The sequence below is a fragment of the Mustela putorius genome, unplaced genomic scaffold, assembly GCF_011764305.1.
Source record: "Mustela putorius furo isolate JIRA1106 unplaced genomic scaffold, ASM1176430v1.1 tig00000577_pilon_pilon_pilon, whole genome shotgun sequence".
NCBI classification, from domain to species: domain Eukaryota; kingdom Metazoa; phylum Chordata; class Mammalia; order Carnivora; family Mustelidae; genus Mustela; species Mustela putorius.
This window is the reverse complement of record NW_025421421.1, coordinates 7,585,248-7,602,134: the sequence shown is the minus strand read 5'-3', so window position 1 is coordinate 7,602,134 and position 16,887 is coordinate 7,585,248. Positions and strand designations below refer to the sequence as shown.

Here is a 16,887-nt window from a genome sequence, read left to right as displayed (position 1 = left end):
GGTAGGGTTTTCTCTCCTCCTTTGGTCTGGAGAGCTTCCCCCCTTCTGAGTTCCTCCCGGGAACAGAGGCTGGGGCGGACTGAACAAACGGAGTGTCCTGCAGAAACCCAGGACCCTGTGCTACAGTCCCTGCAAACCAGTAGGTCATTCGGGCGGTGTGCTTGGTGCATTGGAGGGTTGGGGCTCACTTTCGCGTGGGTCGATGCGACGGGACCGGGCATGTCGGTGTGTGGACTGTGTGCGTTTCACCAGAAGACATCTCCCACTGAATGGACTTGAGGGCACGGGTCAAAGTTTCAAAGCCAAACCTCCTTCATCCCCGCTGCACACACCCCGCTAGGACACCACATTCCTCGCTGACCACAGCTCCACCTGGAGGGTTGCTCAGGATTCCCTTTCCTCAGACAGGGATGGGGAGAAAAGGGGCCCACATCTGTCCTAGCTCGGGACGTTTCTCAGACAGGGTCAAAACACAAAGGAATCAGAAGCTACTTTAGTCGACCCAAACATCACCACCAGCCTTACAAAAACGCTCCCATCTTGAATGCACATAGAGGGAAGGCTCACTGGAAAATGGCAATGGCCAGGAAAGCTTCATCATTAGCTTGGGGTCCAATCCGACTTCCTGACAATATGCTACATGGCCAGGTTAGAGAGTGCCCTTCTCTCGCCTGGCCTCCGCTCTCTCGTGAACTTGCCGGATCCTGACTGGGGGAGCTGGGTCCTGGGAAACTGGGTCCCGCGGACTCCAAGGACACACCCACAGGCCACAGGAAAAGAAAGACTGGGAAGAATCAGCACTTTGCGGATGGGGACTCTGTTGGAATGGTCAGATGTCAGTACGTAGAAATCCTGGGTCTTTGGTTTTCCTGACCCTGCATGACTCAGGGACAAATAGAAACCTCTAGGGTACTTGTGCTTGCATTGCATGCAACCCTGCCACACAGTGTTCTTCTGCAGAAATACAATCTCCTAGAAGAGGTGAGAGGTAGGTGGGAACAGCCAAGAAACGGTCTTGACCATGACCATGACACAGGCGCTGGTTGGAGGAACTTGCCTGTCAGTACGGAATGTGTCTCTTAGTGTTTACCCTTTCTGCTTGAAGAGGTCACCCTGATTCCACTCCCTGTAGCTCAAGTTCAGAGTCAATATTTCTCCCTCCGTTCCTGCTCCTTGCCCTGACCTCTCTCGATGCAACAGCAGCTTGCTCAGTCCATACCCATGCCATACACTCCCGGGCACGCCCACCCCAAGCGAAACTCCCTGAGCTCTTCCTGCCGAGCCCCACCAGTGGACTGACCATTCTGTGGATCTCTCCCTAGCTTGGCTGGATGGACAGGCGGGTGAGCGTTCAACAGGAAAGAATGAGGAAGACGCCCCGTTTTACACCAGAGTGGTACGCTGGCCTTTCTTTGGGGGAGACACAAAAAACTCTTCTGGCTTTTTAAATCAAGGTCACATAAAAAAAATATCAGCATGCACCATTGACAGGGTAGGGAGAAGTTTGAGAGAGAATCTGTTACCAAATGCGACCTAACCCCGAAGGCATTGCAGGGGGGCTGGGACAACCACAGCAGGATCACCTACCATCTGGAGGGCAGGGAGCTTTGGTACGGGTAGCAGCTATTCCTCCTTACCACCTATTTTGTCCAGTGGGACCTGGAACGTGGGACCTCTAGGAAGACGGGGCGCATCTGCAGAGGACTCATTTTGCTCTCGTCACACTTTGTGGCTCACGGGCCTCTAGCACACTTCCGCATCGGGCTTCCTCCCATCCCCCAGGGAACAAAAGAGCCATGCAAACAGGACAAAGCCTGATTTGATGTTCATACTCTTTTCTTTTCTGAAATCACAGGTGTCCCTGCTGGAAGAGGATGGCGGTAAGTATTCTGTACTCTAGAGTCACTCACTTGTTTGCAACAACCTGGAAAAGGGCAAAGGTCGGGGCTTCCTCACAGGCTCCACCACGAGAACCACCCTGATTCCAGATCCGGCGGGACTGAGAAGAAGGGTCGGAGTAACAGAAAGGGATTTTCTGGGGAAAGATCCGTGGCCTCATGGCCCTGTCCCCAGAAACTACTGCGCTGCTCTTAGGTGGCGCAGGTTTGGGGGCAGGCAGTAGGTGTGCCTTGGAGATGTACTATTTCACAGCCAACCTAGGCCCTGTAGCTCCAACAGGAGCCAGAGTTTCTATTCACATCCCTGCTCCTCTCCAGGACCTTTCATCCTCCATCCAGGAAGGGCCCACTGCAGCTCAGTCCATACTGATGAGCTCCCCACTTCCACACACTTGTCCACACGTGCACGCCAAGCAAAGCTCCCCGAGCGATTCCCGAAGAGTCCCATCGGGGTCCCGACACTCTCTGTGTGTATCCACCTAGATCCCCTCGATAGTCTGTTTGATGACCTTGACGTGGACAGCACAGAAGGAGAGGTCCCATTTTTCACCAAGGTGGTAAGTTAGCCTTCCTTCAGGTGAGGTACAGCATCCCTTGTTTCTCTGATACTCGCAATCAGATCCGAACACCTCAGCACGTACAATGTCCTTGGTGGGGAGATTCTTGAGGGAGCGACTCTTAGCCAGGGACACCCCATTTCAAAGACCCTGAAGGAAACAGCAGGTTCAGTTACAGTCCACAGGGTCCTTAGCTTTTTCACGGGTGCTACTAACACCGCCGTGCCACCTAATGGACCCAGGGCATGCGACCTCTAGGTGGATTCCATATCACTGCCCATGACCCTGCCCATCACCAAGAGACCAAAAGAGCTGTGCACAGGACGAGGCAGAACTTGATGTTCATCATGTTTTCTTTTCTGAAATCACAGGTGGCCCTGCTGGAAAGGGAGCATGGTAAGTATGCTGTCCTCTAGAGTCACTCATTGCTTTGGAGCAACCTGGACAATGGGCAAGGTGGGGCCTCCTTGCAGGCTCGATCTTGAGAGCTACCCAGAATCCAGATCCTGTTGCAACGAGACTAAGGGTCATGTTCCGGACCGAGACCCGAGGCCTTGTGACCCTGGCCCTGGAAGCTACCGTGCTGCTCTTAGGTGCTGTAGGATCGGGTGCTGGGCACAAGGTCTGTTTCCATTGGAATCTATGTGCTGTGATTCGCAGGGTTGGTGTGTGTGTGTCAGGTGGATGAATGCTGCGCTCTCGAACGTGTCTGGTCCCCTCAAAATGGCGATTAATGGTGACCGCGTTCTCAGGGATGTTTCCCATCACTGTCACGTCAGGAACGTCCATTCATGGGAAAACTCTACAACACCTACAATTGAAAGAGGTGTTCTTTCCTTGCAAATACACATCAATTCCCCCAGAAAACAAATCCCGTCACTAACTAGAAAGGGCTAGACTGTGCCCCAAAGACACAAGTGTGTCTTCTCCAATCCCTGTTACTGAGTCAGTGTCCATGGTGCTCTCCCGCCAAGCTAGGTCTTGGGCAAGAATGGTCACAGCACCCCCCTCTTGACACTGCACTCACACACACACATCTCTGCATCAGAGGCCCGACGATGCGTCTTCCCAACCTCATCAGAAACACTGAGTGCGGGGACACACTTCCTCCCTTCTGCAGGTGGCTTCCGGGGCAGCCGCGTACAACAGCCCGTACGGGGATGACCCGCACAAAGGGGTAGTGGCCAGGGAACAGATGGGGCCAATTCACTCCATGTTTCTCCATGGAGATCTACCATTTCCCTGCAGATACTGTGTCTAAGAATGCAACTGGCCTTCTCCCAGGGAAATCCCACACCCACCACTGGTCCTTGCTGGGGATCTTGGAGGTGGGTCCAAAAGGTGTCCTATCCAAGGGGGAATGAGGTGGTCTTCAGGGACTGAGCATCACTGGGGGCACCTGGGCCCCCTCCATGCAGGAACGAAGGGTGCTCTGTGCATCGCAACGTGGCCAAAGAGAACCTCAAACCTCAACAGGTGTGACAAAACAATCATCACCCGTTTCGCTGGCCATCTGTCCATGCAAAAGGGCCTTGTTAGATTCGGAAGGATTGGGCCAAGAGACAACTCAAGGGAGTTCAGTGCCTGGGAATGGAAACAGAGCCAAATCAGGGTTTCAGGGTTCTTTGGCAGCCAACAAGACTTTCTCTCATGAGAAACATGTATTGGAACAGAATCTGATTTTCCAACATCTCTTTTTCTCACTCGCATGCGCGGGATCCACGGGAGTACCTTTCGCTGCTCTCCGAGGACACTCAACGGGCTTTTCCAGGGTAGTTGCACAAGTCTGCATTCCATGAATTGCATACAAAGTCTCTAATTTTCTGCCTCCTTCCAACATGGGTCCTGGGTTTGAATTCCTGGTTTGGGTCCTCGCCACCCTAACTGACAATGCCACAGCTCAGCATCCTTTGGATTCGCATTGCCCTCACGATGCCTTACGTTGAGCATCTTTTCATACGATGTCTGTCTGACTGGCCGAGTCATTCGTTCCCTTTGCAGCACGGACTATTCCAGTCTTTTTCTCGATTCTTTCATTTGGTGAAATCCCGGTCTTCTTTTGTTTGGTTGGTTTTCTTTGTTGTTCTTCCTTTTTGTCAGTGAACACACCTTTTCTGAAATAAGGATTGCCAAGGGTGTCTCCAATCTGTGGGCTGCCTTTTCACTCTGTTCACTGTTTCAGAAGAGGATGCTTTTCCTGGGCGGTCCTCTTGGGAAGGAAGCATCGTGATGCCAACATGAGCGCATTTCCTTGGGCATTTCTCTTCCGCTCCCAGGTGCCCCTGCCTATTTGTATGCCAGCACCCTCCTGTTGGCTCAGGGGAGTCATCCAAGGTATTGGAAGGTCAGCTTCTAGAGACCCACCACCGACTTCTTCATATTCAGAAACGTCGTGGCTCGCTGTGTTCCTTTATGGTTCCCTTATCTATTCTAGCAGCTCCTCTGTCCCGAGAGCATCACATTGTATGCTTTAGATCTGTGCTGCACGGAATCCGATCCCCACGTATTCTAGGAACTGGGGCTTCACCTTAATCTCTTCGGGTCCAAAGACCTCCAGCAGCGCCTGGTGGGTGTGTGTGAGCCCGGGAACGTCTTCCCTTGATCAACGTCCCTGTCAGGCCAGCCACTGATGCCCGAGCAATACACGGGAGAGCAGGCCTCCTCTCTCGCTCCTGGTTGGTGTCTAGTGCTGAGTGATCCAGGAAAGAGTCTGTCTAGGATCCATCATACACAGTCATTTATTATCTCAGCGCAGTACACGGAAATCATCAAGGGGAACGAAAATGTCCAGTTGCTCACTCCCACTAGCCACACGTCAAGAGTCCCATAACGACTGGAGTTTCTGATGGTTGCGCTGGGAGGGGACAGCGGTCATGGGCATGCAGAACTGACACTGAGGTGACTGCTGCAGCGTCCTGGTCTCATTAGAAGGCATGAAACTCCAATCCCTGTCTCCTCCAAGGGCTCCGGCTCCGCCAGCCCCGTGAACCTCTGAGAGCACTGCAGAAGGGTCAGGCAGATGCTGCACGGCCCAGAGACATCTCAACGCACCTGGGATGAAGGGGTGAGGTGGTTTCTCTCCTAACGGCATTGCTCCTCTTTCAGTTCTTGCAGATCTACTGATAGAGAGCATCGAGGACTACTCCTTCAGTGAGGACGAAGTCTCTTCTGGTAGGGAATGGCACCGAGGAGGGGAACACTGGGACAGGGCTCCCGGGAACATGGGGTTGCCCCTGCCACTCTGGAGAAGGAAGAAGTTGGGTCAAAAACCACCAAGGAAAGCGATGCTCTGGCACAGGCATGATTTGCTCATGTCACGGTCTCAGGATGAAAAGAACAGACGAGGTGTCCACGGGCCTTTAGGGTAGGCTGGGTTTGTCATCACCACTCGACTCCTTGCGCAGCTCCTTGAAGGATCTTTCCCATCAAAGCTGCTCGTGCCTCCCTTGGCCAATGCCACACGTCAAAGCTTGGCCTCTTTGCTCATGGCCTCTCGGGAATGGTGCACAAGAGATTCTGCATCATTCTTGGCACGGGCCCCGACCGCACTCTCCTGGGCAAGAGACACTACGCGACACTCCGTTCTGGTCTGAGCCAGGAGGTGTAAGACAGGTCTAAATTCTCTCCCTCATAACCTCCACTACCACACCATCCTGGTTCTCTCCAAGCTGCTGTACTTCAAGGGGACGCCCAGAGCTGCAGAAGGGAAAGCGTACTTCCCCTGGGTTCACTACACAGGCTCCCGTAAATCGGAGCTTCTGCCAGCCTTCACACCCCAGCCGAGTCTGACCTGGGGACGTGTTCCCAAGGGTGGGATGCCCCCATGCAGCTGCCCTGGAGAACCCCTGTCATGGGCCACGGTCCCCCGGGCCTGTGTGAAGGGGCTGCTGGACCTGCTTCACACACTTGCTGCCCCGGGGTCCACTCTACCTCTCACTAGCTGGCGTCGAAGCATAGCACAGAGCCTCTTGGGAGCAGGGCCAGGGAGTCATGGTTCCTCTCACAAACCCACCTCGCTGGCCCACAGGCCTGGCCATGCTCCCCACTCCCTAGGCATGCCCAAACGGCAAACATTCCTCAGGCCTGCCCAGGGCCCTACACACACCCCGATCCCGTCCATTCCTGGCAAGCCTCAGCAGGAGCACCGGCAGGAATCCTGTGTTTCAGTAACCACACCGCTGGACGTTTTCCAGCCCTGAACAGCTGAGGGCGCCTGCACAATTTCCCATGCTCCTGTCTCCATTCAACCTCTGTAACACTTAGGGAAACAGAGGGCATTGCGTTCCCTGAAACAGGTCACTGGGAAGGTCATCCCAGTCCCTGGGCAGACATGGGCTGTGGGGACGTGGTGGGCCATCTCTCCCGGCACTTCCCCAGCAATCCCAGACCCATGACAGCTGCTCCCAGCACAGATGGATCGGGGGATTGATTCCGGGGGACCCAGGATATCTCCTCTCTTTCCTTGGTGGCCCCCTCCTGGACAACAATAGGACTGGTGGAGCTTGGAAGGGAGAAGGACATGGAGCATCTCTAGGGGAGGAGGTGGAGGAGGAGGAGGAGGAGGAGGAGGAGGACGAAGGAGAGCAGGGAAGGACAGGAACAAGAACAGAGGAAGACAAAGTCCCACAGAGGCAGTCTTAGGGACAGTGACAGCCTCCAGCGGGGAAAGGATCACACAGCCAGGCTTCCGGGTCTTGGAGAGAATCGGAGGTGGGAAGAGCAGGTGGGCAACCAGAGAGCCCCCCTGTACCCTGCGGAGATCAAACGACCAAGGCCAGGGAGGACTCGGAGCTAGGGACGCACCCCACTGAGGGCAGAGCCCAGCATCCCCAGAGCAGCAGGCCGTGGGTCATCACCTGCACTAACTCCCCTTTGTTCTCTCTCAGGGCCAACCCCAGCATCCTCGCTGCTCCTAATCCGAAGAAGGATTCAACAGAAGACGATTCCGATGGAAGGAGCCACCCTGCGCCTGTAATTCACTTCCACCTCCATCTTTTGGTCTTCCTCTCTCCTCTGTCCCTAAGCGCCTCCGCCCAGCTCTTCCCCTTTCCCTGCTTTGATGACGCCAACCCTGGAGGCCCTCGTCTCTGGCAGGCACTCGGGCTCTGCATGGGAACTGCTGCATGAAATCCCTGGGCAGCCCTCCTTACCCCTTTCCTACCATCACCCTGACCCCTCACCGTGGACTCTGGGAAGCAGCCCTGGACAGCAGAGCAGGGAGGAGGGCTGGGAGTCGGCAGGGCATGGCTCACCCGGCTGGAGGGGCCTCGGGAAGGGAAGCTGGGCCTGGGTGTCCCCACTTGGTTCTCTGATGCCGGGGAGTCTGTGCTCATGCCCACTTCTGCTCTTGCTCTTAGCTCTCAAGAAACTTTCCTTCAGTGGACTTGGCGCAAACGACAAGGGAAGCAGAAGAAGAGGAGGACTCGGGAACAGGGTGAGTCGGGCAGGAAAAGGGGCCGGTGAACATGGATACACCTTTTCTCTCGTTGTTGCCCCGTCCCTGTTGTGGGTACCTCAGCAAACAGCACAAAACCCGGGGTGTGCTGCCCTAGCCTCTGACCACAAAGAGGAGAGGAGAGGAAGATCCCAGTCCCTGCGGCACTAGGAAGTCCTGAGAACATCCCACGGGGAACCTCCACCTGATCCCTGCAACTCCCTGTGGTGGTTGGGCACTGTCGTCCAGGAGCTGCTGATCTTGGAGGGAGGGCCCTGGCTGCCTGGAGGGACTGGACCCCAGGCAGCCTAGGCACAGTGACCTTCTGGCAAAGGGCTCCACGCCCCCCATTGAGCCCCTCCCTCTGCACGACACAAGCCTGGCCCTCCCACCCTGCAAAAGCCAGCAGACGGCTTGCTCCCGGACGACACTAGTCGCGAAGAGACAGTGGTGGGGTGGCCTCATCTCCCACTTCAGGCACGTGAGAAATGAGCAAACAAGACAGGCCCCCGGGCTCACAGGAGCAGGACAGCTCACCCCTCCCAGCGCTGCATCCCTGTGGGCGGGGAGTCGGGTCTGGTCTCCAGCTGCGTCATGTCCGCTGGCCACTCCCATAGGATCTAATCAACACCTCCAGTCCCAGAGCCTCCAAGATGCCTCGTGGGAGGTAGTGGGTCCCCTCATGGCACATTTTGCTTTGTGAGTTTCATACTCTAGAGACTCACCTCGATCCCTCAGTCGGCAGAGGAGACCCACCAGTGAAAGGCCACCCTGCCTACTCCCACCTTGCCCAACACCTGCCCACAGCCCATGGACTGTACGAACTCACTTCCCATGGGGGTTGGGAGCACATCGTCTCTGCCAAGCCACCTGCAACACTCATGTGAGCAAAGGCTCCCCCCACAGAGAAGGGCACGTCCAGGGCTCTCAGAGAGGCTGGGGAAGGGACAGCCCAGCAGGAGGAGGACCCCGCCGTCATGGAGGAGGACGCTCAGGGAAGGGGCCTGAGGGACCCTGGCAGTGTAGCCTTCATTCAGCCCCAGGGGGCCCACAGGAAATTCCCCTTTCTTCAGGTCACGCATGGGTCCTGCAGGAAAACCTCCACCTCAACACCTCAGAAGACACGTCCCGCAAAACCCCACAGGCCTCTGGTAAGGCCCAGGCCACACGCCACTCGCTATCTCACACCACTCTACCCGTTGTCTCCACAGCTGTGCCACAGGACAGTGTGCCCACCACCCCGAGGCACCAGAGGCTCCCAGGGTGCTCCAACAAAGGGAGCCAGGATGGCACTGGGGCCCCACTTGCTCCGATTTGGGCCTGGAGGAGGATTCGGCATGAACGTACAGGGAAACATGCCTGCAGGAACGGCTCTCTTACGCCTGACCTCCATAGGCCAAAGAGAAGACTTCTGGGCAGCCCACCAGAGGACGGCACTGGAGCCCCGAAGACAAGACGATAGGACCCTCTGAGTCAGCCGCCACACCCAGAGTTGGCTGCCCGGGCCCTGCCGATGACAGACACTTGGAGCACGAGGCAACCACCTGGGCCCACAACAGTCCGTTGTGTGGGGAGACTGGGCCCACCTGGGACTGGGCGGGACAGCAGCCTTCCCTTTGTCTCCCCTGTCTGCTGCAGGGGCTGCTCCTCCTCCCGCTGTCCCCTGCAGTCCCCGACAACCCTGCAGAGCATGACACATGCAGGACGAAGCGGCACTGCCAGGGCCCCTTGACCACCCTGGGATCGACTCGAGGGGCAGCAGCCCTACCCCTGCTGGATTCCCCGAGGGTGCCGCACCGGAACTGCCCCCGTCGCTTCGACGCACGGGACCGTGACCAATGCTGGGCTCAACACTGGCAGCAGCCCCACAAAACGGGCCCCGCTCAGCCTGTGTGTTTGGCAGCAGCAAGAGGTTTAGGGAGGAGAGGCTCTCCCCTGCACTCAGCGGCCTCTTCCTTTTACAACTCTGACAGCAGAGGCCTCCCCCAGCAGCTGGGCCTCCGCCACCTGACCAAGAACGACCCACGCGGAGGGACAGCTCTACGCCCCTATTCAGCAGGAAGAAGCTACAGAAGATGAGACCGTCCTCCTTCAACAACCTTCACCATGCAAGGCTCCGCACTGGTCAGGGGCACACGAGGAGGGAGGGGAAGGCTAGCTGAGCGCCTAGCAGGAGCTGGCACGCCACACCGCCCCCCAACCTGTGATACAGGGGACATCCCTCAGGCGCTCTGACTGCCCTCAAGCTGAGGAAAGGAAAAAACAGATTCTCCACAGATGGAGATCAAAACCCGGCAAGACCGGAGTCTCCCTCGGTTTGTAAAAGTCCTCCTGATTCTGTAGGAGGAGGCCTGATTAACGAGAGCCTAGCGACCTGCCAGAGGCCCAGATCTCCGTTTCCTGAAGCCCTGACATCTCCCTCCCCTCCACGACACGGAGGGAGGCTGAGGCCGAAGGAAATGTCCGTAGGACAGAGTTTCTTTTCAAACGTGCAGTCCCTGGGATGGACCTGTGAGAGGAGGAAGGGAACATTCCTCCAGGAAGCTCGGCACCATCTTTCAATTCATGCCTTCCTAGCAGGAAAAACCACCTTCCCTTCACAAGAGCAAAGCCAACTGTATCCTCAGTGTCCTCTGTCGTCCTGCCACATTCTTGCAAAACCTCCCTTTTGCCCTCCTCCAATGCCATCCCAGAAAGTCAGCCTCCTGTCACGACCCCAGCAAGCAGCCCTTTCTACCCAAGGGTCGTATCCCTGTGCCTTAATAAAAAGCACCTCCTGCCAGCAGAGCCGTCTCAAGACTTCTTTCTTGACCATCGGCCTTGAATGCTAACCTCTTTCCTACATCAGTCCTGTCTCCTATAGGGCTCCTGTGGAAACAACCCTGCAACACGGGCCCATTTCTGTCAACTCTTCCAACTCCATCCACCTCACCCACTGTACATTCTATGTCCTCCGAGGACTGGACCCTTCTGTGATTCTTGCACTCAAACCCTCACATGGCCCCTCTTTCGGTCCTCGACGTGGTGGACGTTGCCCTTCTGAAACTCCCCAGCATCCCACCCTCACTTTCTTTGTCTCACAGGTTTATCTGGTCCATAGGTTCTCATCACCAATACCCTATATCGGTTTCTGCTCCTGAGTAGAGGACTCCATTCCTTTCCTTTGTCATCAAGCTCAAATCTTAACTCTCAGATGTTTGTCTCACAACTTTCAAAATTCTTCTTTCCCCTAATGCCTCTCTACCAGTTTCTCTTCTTCCTTTTTCAAGCCGCCCTCCCTCCCTCCCTCCCTTTCTCCCTCCCTCCCTCCCTCTCTCCCTCCCTTCCTTCCTTTCTTCCCTGCATGATCTTTTCATTCTTTGTATTCCTTCCTCCCTCCCCCTCTTTCCTTTACTCCTTCTGTTCTGTTAGTCCCCACACAGCACTTCAGTACTTTTTCACCTAGTGTTCTCGGACTCATTCTGTGTGTACAAGACCCAGGAGCTCAGGGCAATTCGTTCCCTATTATAAAGGATGAAGGGAGACCCACACGGGGGCATCTCAAAGGTCTGCTTCTCTGGAAGTCAACGGGAAGCTTCAGGGTCATAAACCCTGGCCTTCCACACTAGAGCTGGACACGGGCTACGTTAAGCATTCCCCACAATCCCCTGTCATCCAAGACCCTGAGCATACAGGCTGTCCCACCAGAAACCTGAAGAGTTTCATTTCTCGGCTGAAATGGGCCTCGAGTCAAGCCGCCACCTGAGTGTCTGGAAAAGTCAACTGGCTTCAGCACGACTCACGGGTATATAGTCTTTGAAATGGAAACTTCGAAAATTTAATCAGCAGTTGACATGGGGGTGAGGCTACCATGTAGAAAAATCTATCTGAATTCCGGAAAGGAACAAGGTACGCGACTACAAGTGGCTTGCAGGGGTAGATGCAGTGACCGTTCCTGGAGGGAGGGGCTGGAACACGGGCTGGAACACGTTCGTTGATTCAGGAAGGGAGGAACGTGAGGGAGCGATCCTGCCACAGCCCCTCGTGCTCTGGCCATTAGCAGAGGGTTCACACTGCACAGGAACCCGGGAAATGCTGGAGCACAGCACGGAGAGGTCTCACGTGCCTCACCTCACTCCAGGTGTGCTGTGTCCTGGGAAGACAAACCTTGTATTTGCTGATAATGTGGAAAGGCCTTCAGCCATGTGTCCCTGGTGCCAGGGACATCAAAGTTTGTTCATCCTGGATCGCAACACACCCATCTCCCCAGTGTGGGAGAGCCCTTAGTCGGGGCACTAACCTCGGGAGACACGAGAGAACTCACCCTTCCGAGGAACGGAGACATGACACACATAGGGGGAACCACCCCAGGGCAGTGCTCACCTCTGTACCCCGTAAGACCACCGGAGACGCACCTCGGGGATGGAAAGAAGGTGGGGGACCCTTCCTTCAGAGAGCTCTGCTCTTCTTCATGTCCAGGACCTCACACGGGGTAGAAGCCATGTGCTGGGATGGCCGCACAAGAGCTCGCAGCAACAGGCATCCCTTCAGGCCATGGGCACGTTCCCACAGACAGAGACCGGTTGAATGCCATCTTCAGGGGAAAGCATTTAGGCCAGCCACACCCTTAGCCAGCACCTGAGGATCCACACCGGAGGCAACCCCGACAAATGCGGTCAACGTGGAAGAGCCATTTGATACAGGTCTCACATTTGGGGACACCAGACAACTCAGAGCAGCGAAATCTGTGTCTGTCATTACTGGGGCCCCGCCTGTACCCAGAGCGCCCACCTTGCTCACCGCCACAGAAATCACACAGTACAAACCCCTTGTCTCCCGTCACTGAGGCAGAGCCTTCAGCCAGAAGTGGGCCCTTTCCCAACACCAGAGAACTCACACAGGGAGAGCCACTGGCGCGGTATCCTGGTGGGAGAAGCTTCAGGTGGGGCTCAGGCCTGAGGCTCCCACTACCATCTCAGACTGTACTTCATCCCTCACACGGGAGCGAAGGTGCAGGCACCCCTGGGACCCCCTGCATCACCACTGTGGCTGAATGCCGAGGACATCCCATATGGAAATCCCATTCCTCACGGAGCCAACCCAGGAAGGACCTGGGAGGATTCGCACACAGGAAAATCCTCCCGGTCTGATGAGCAAAGGAATGGGCTCAGCTATCCCTTCTTCCCTAGCCAGCAATGACACCCTCACACCGAGGAATCACTGATCCCAACGCAACGAGGGGAAATTCTTCCCCGGACACTCCCATCAGAGAATCACTGGGCAACTACCTCCCAAGGAATTCCTCGGGGTGACACTGAGATACAAACTCAGACACTGCAAACACATACAGCAGGGCCCCGTTCTGAGGGATGCGGAATGTGCTATTCCAGTAACCAATAGCCAGAAATCAAGCACATCTGCTCCGATCCAGCAGTACTTGCATAAAGGCCAGTCTCACTGAACAGGCGGGTCTCACAACACTGCACACTGTACCAAGTAAGAACGGGGGACGTTTCCTTTACGACCTCTCACAACTGACACAGGTACTGTCTCTTGCTAGCAACTGGGGTCACAGGAAGTAACGCTGCCCGGGATCCATGAGAACATCAAGTCGAGGGTGAGCTCGGAATCTCAGAACACAAGGCGATCAATGGATGTTCACGAAAACATGAACCTAACCATGTAGGTAGATCGCAAGGATGAATGGCCACAAGATTCAACAAACACATGGTTTGTGATCTACCTCTCACGTCCTTCATTCTACTAATATTGTCCTCACAAAGTGCAAAGGATTTACAAATTAATTACACACTTAGAAATATCTCTATTTCCTTCACTTATCGGAGAGTGACAGAGCTAGCAGGGAGCAAGAACAGTCGGGGTCGGGGCAGCGAGGAAGACGGAGAAGAAGGGTGCTCAATACAGGGCTTGATCCCCCAGGATCCAGGGATCCTGACCTCAGCCAAGGGCAGATGCTTACCCAACTGCAGCACCCGGGGGCTTGCAAATTAATTTCATCTCATACAAAGGTGTTCTTTGGAAGACCTGTGTGGACCAGGGCACAAAAACCTCGACAGTTCAGCATCAGGCAGTGAAGGCTTCCTCCCCGTCTATGAGAACGTGGGAGCCAAGGGCTTTTCTCCACCACCAAGTCAGCTACGTATCTCTGGGCCTGAGAGGGTGTACGACCACTACAGACATGGAAATACTCCCCGATTCGGAAGATTTTAGAACAGGAGGGGGTTCTTACACTCCCTTCCATAAAGACAAAGCCTGTCCAGGAATGCCTGCGAGGTTCCTTCAGTTTAGGGACCAATGTTTGGCTTTGGTTCAGGTTATGATGTCAGGGTTATGGGACTGAGCCCGGAGTCAGGCTCTGGAAGGCATGGGGAGCCTGCTGAAGGGTCCCTCTCATCCTCTGCAACTCCCACACTCCCACCAAAAAGAAACAGGAGAGAGAGAGAGAGAGAGAGAGAGAACGTGTGCGGAAGTCCACTCAGACATCCATTTGTAAAGATGCCCGGGATTCGTGGCTCTAGATGAATGGCCCAATAAAGCAAGTGTGGGCAGAACGTCGATGGTCGAGAGAATGTTTATTTATTGTTTTATTTTATATAAAATAATTTATTTTTTATTAAGTCAGTCGTGTGTCTTACTAAGTCAGGCGGCAATAACTCGGGACTCTGCTACCAGGGGCAACATGGAGTTCAGAGGTTTTGTGTGGGGCAGGGACTTGCAGAGCCTTCTCCACATGTGCCCAGAAGTAAATTTCCCCCACAGCCAACTCTAGACATTCTGGTTAAGGGTACATCTCCAAGTTAATCAACAAGAAGAGGCTATCATTTCCTCTGGAAGAGAGATGAAGCCGGCAAGAAAGACACCCAGGTCAAGGCCTGAACCTCAACCCAGGGGGGAGATTCAGAACCAAGACAACTTACCACTGCGATGCACGTGCACCAGGGAGATGGCAGCGGTCACACTCCTGGACGTGCTGCACTTCCATCTGCACTGAAGAGACAGAGGCCAGACGCTTTGGATGCTGCCCAGGAGGCCACGTCCCCTGAGCCTCGAAGCACCACCTGTAAAAACAAGGAGAGCATTCAGTCGAGGTCTCAGGACCCACACATGGGGAGACACAGAGTCACCCATAACGGAAAGCAGGCCCCTCCCTCCCAGCAGGGAGTGCAGGCTCAAAAAGGCCAAAATCACAGGGCCCTGCCATCTGTCAAAGTCTTAGCATGGCTGATGGAAGACCTTCCCCTAATACATGCTTAGAGATTTGGCTGCCAGAACTCAACACAGGAAAAGAAAAAAACCAAAAAACAAAACAAAACAAAACAAACAACCCAACAACAACAACTACCTTCCTCTTCCCCAACACCCTTCCACTATAGGGTCGTGGATAAGGCAGGCTTCACACTGTGCGCATTTTGCCCTGATAAACGTCAACCCTCCAATAAAGCACAGAGCATAGAGCTAGGCTTGGGCACCCCGGCGACCTGGCTGGCTGCCGTGGCTGCCTGGGCCTGCCTGCCTCCCTCCCTCCCTGGCTCCAGTCCTTTCCTATGAGCATCTGCCTGGGCCCTGGTACTCTGGTTCTGCCCCAGGTACCCCGGGCCCTGGGTGCAGGCCGTCAGAAGGCAGTTGAAGGGTCGCAGACTCCAGCCGGCCGGCCCTGTGCTCCCCTCAACCCAACAACCGTGGTAACCAACGTGGGCCCAGGTGCCAGATCGAACTGCAGCCCCCACCCTCCTGCTCAAACACAGGTTTGCCTCAGAAGCAAGGCACATCGGCCCCAAATAACCTGCCCCTTAGCCCCCACCCCACCGGCCTGAATATCCCCTCAGAACGGAAGCCCCAGAAGCCAACACAACCACCATTCCAGGCAGCGCATTTCACTCATCCTCACGTCTTGCACAGGTTGTCTGAAGGGTCCAGAAAAACCCGCCTATGTGCTGCTGTGATGTGAGGAACCCTTCACCTCCCCAGAGTTTGAAAGGTCACCTGACCCATTTTGGAGGGCTGCCCCAGCGACCACGCCCACTCTTCCTGCCAGCCTGGGACTCTGCCTGCAGAAAAAGAACAAGAAAGAACAAGAGTTGGTGATAATGTGAAGAAAAAGGAACCTTGTGTACTGATGGTGGGGATGAAAACTGGTGCAGCCATTATGGAAAACAATGGGAGGTTCCTCAAAAAATTAAAAATAGGGGCGCCTGGGTGGCTCAGTGGGTTAAGCCGCTGCCTTCGGCTCAGGTCATGATCTCAGGGTCCTGGGATCGAGTCCCGCATCGGGCTCTCTGCTCAGCAGGGAGCCTGCTTCCTTCTCTCTCTCTCTGCCTGCCTCTCAGTGTACTTGTAATTTCTGTCAAATAAATAAATAAAATCTTTAAAAAAAATTAAAAATAGAACTGTCATATGTCATATGTTCCAGTAATTCCATTACTGGGTATTTGCTCAAAGAAAAGGAAAACATTTGAAAAGATAAGTTTACAGTGCAGCACTATTTACAGTAAGCAAGATATGGAAGAGCCCGTCAATAGATGAATGGATAAAAAAGACGTGACGTATATATAGATATAGATAGATAGATAGATAGATAGACAGATAGACAGATCTCTAATAGAATAGTACTTGGCCAGAGAAAAGAATGAATTCGTAACATTTGCAACAACATGGATAAATCTAGAGGGTATAAAACTAAATGAAATAAGTCAAAGAAAGACAAATATCCTATGATTTCAATCATATGTGAAATTTAAGAAACAAAACAAAGCATAAAAGAGACAAAATAAGAGACTCACGAATATAGAGAACAAACTGGTGATTGCTAGAGAGAAGGTGGGTGGAAAGAGGGCATGAGACAACGAGGGTGTATCACTGAAAAGTAAAAACAAAACTCGATCTGAAGTCATTCTTATTGTCTATGTAGAAAATCCCAAATAACTTATAAAAAGAAAAAAAAAACTATTGGAAGTAATGAGGAAATACCAAAACATCATAGGATACAAGGTCAATATAA

At 54.2% G+C, this 16,887-nt stretch overlaps 1 protein-coding gene and 2 long non-coding RNA genes across 6 annotated transcripts in view; 2 read left to right on the top strand and 1 right to left on the bottom strand.

The window, feature by feature from the left end:
- Positions 1-16,887, bottom strand: part of LOC123392442 (phosphatidylinositol 3,4,5-trisphosphate 3-phosphatase and dual-specificity protein phosphatase PTEN-like) — a 103,947-nt gene that overhangs the window by 81,540 nt on the left and 5,520 nt on the right. The window contains exons 3-4 of one of the 4 annotated variants that reach the window (XM_045081462.1): positions 15,873-15,937; positions 14,807-14,947 (exon numbers count right to left, since the gene is read on the bottom strand). In XM_045081462.1, the coding sequence (XP_044937397.1) occupies positions 14,807-14,947; positions 15,873-15,937 (206 nt within the window). Of the gene's footprint in view, positions 1-14,806; positions 14,948-15,745; positions 15,938-16,887 lie in introns of those variants that run through there. The other 3 variants (XM_045081465.1, XM_045081464.1, XM_045081463.1) reach the window with 3 other exon arrangements.
- Positions 1,041-5,623, top strand: LOC123392443. The gene is made up of 5 exons (XR_006607161.1): positions 1,041-1,396; positions 1,856-1,880; positions 2,382-2,455; positions 2,827-2,851; positions 5,561-5,623. It is a non-coding gene; the product is annotated as an uncharacterized LOC123392443 (long non-coding RNA).
- Positions 7,345-9,140, top strand: LOC123392446. Its single transcript, XR_006607164.1, has 3 exons — positions 7,345-7,426; positions 7,813-7,889; positions 9,101-9,140. It is a non-coding gene; the product is annotated as an uncharacterized LOC123392446 (long non-coding RNA).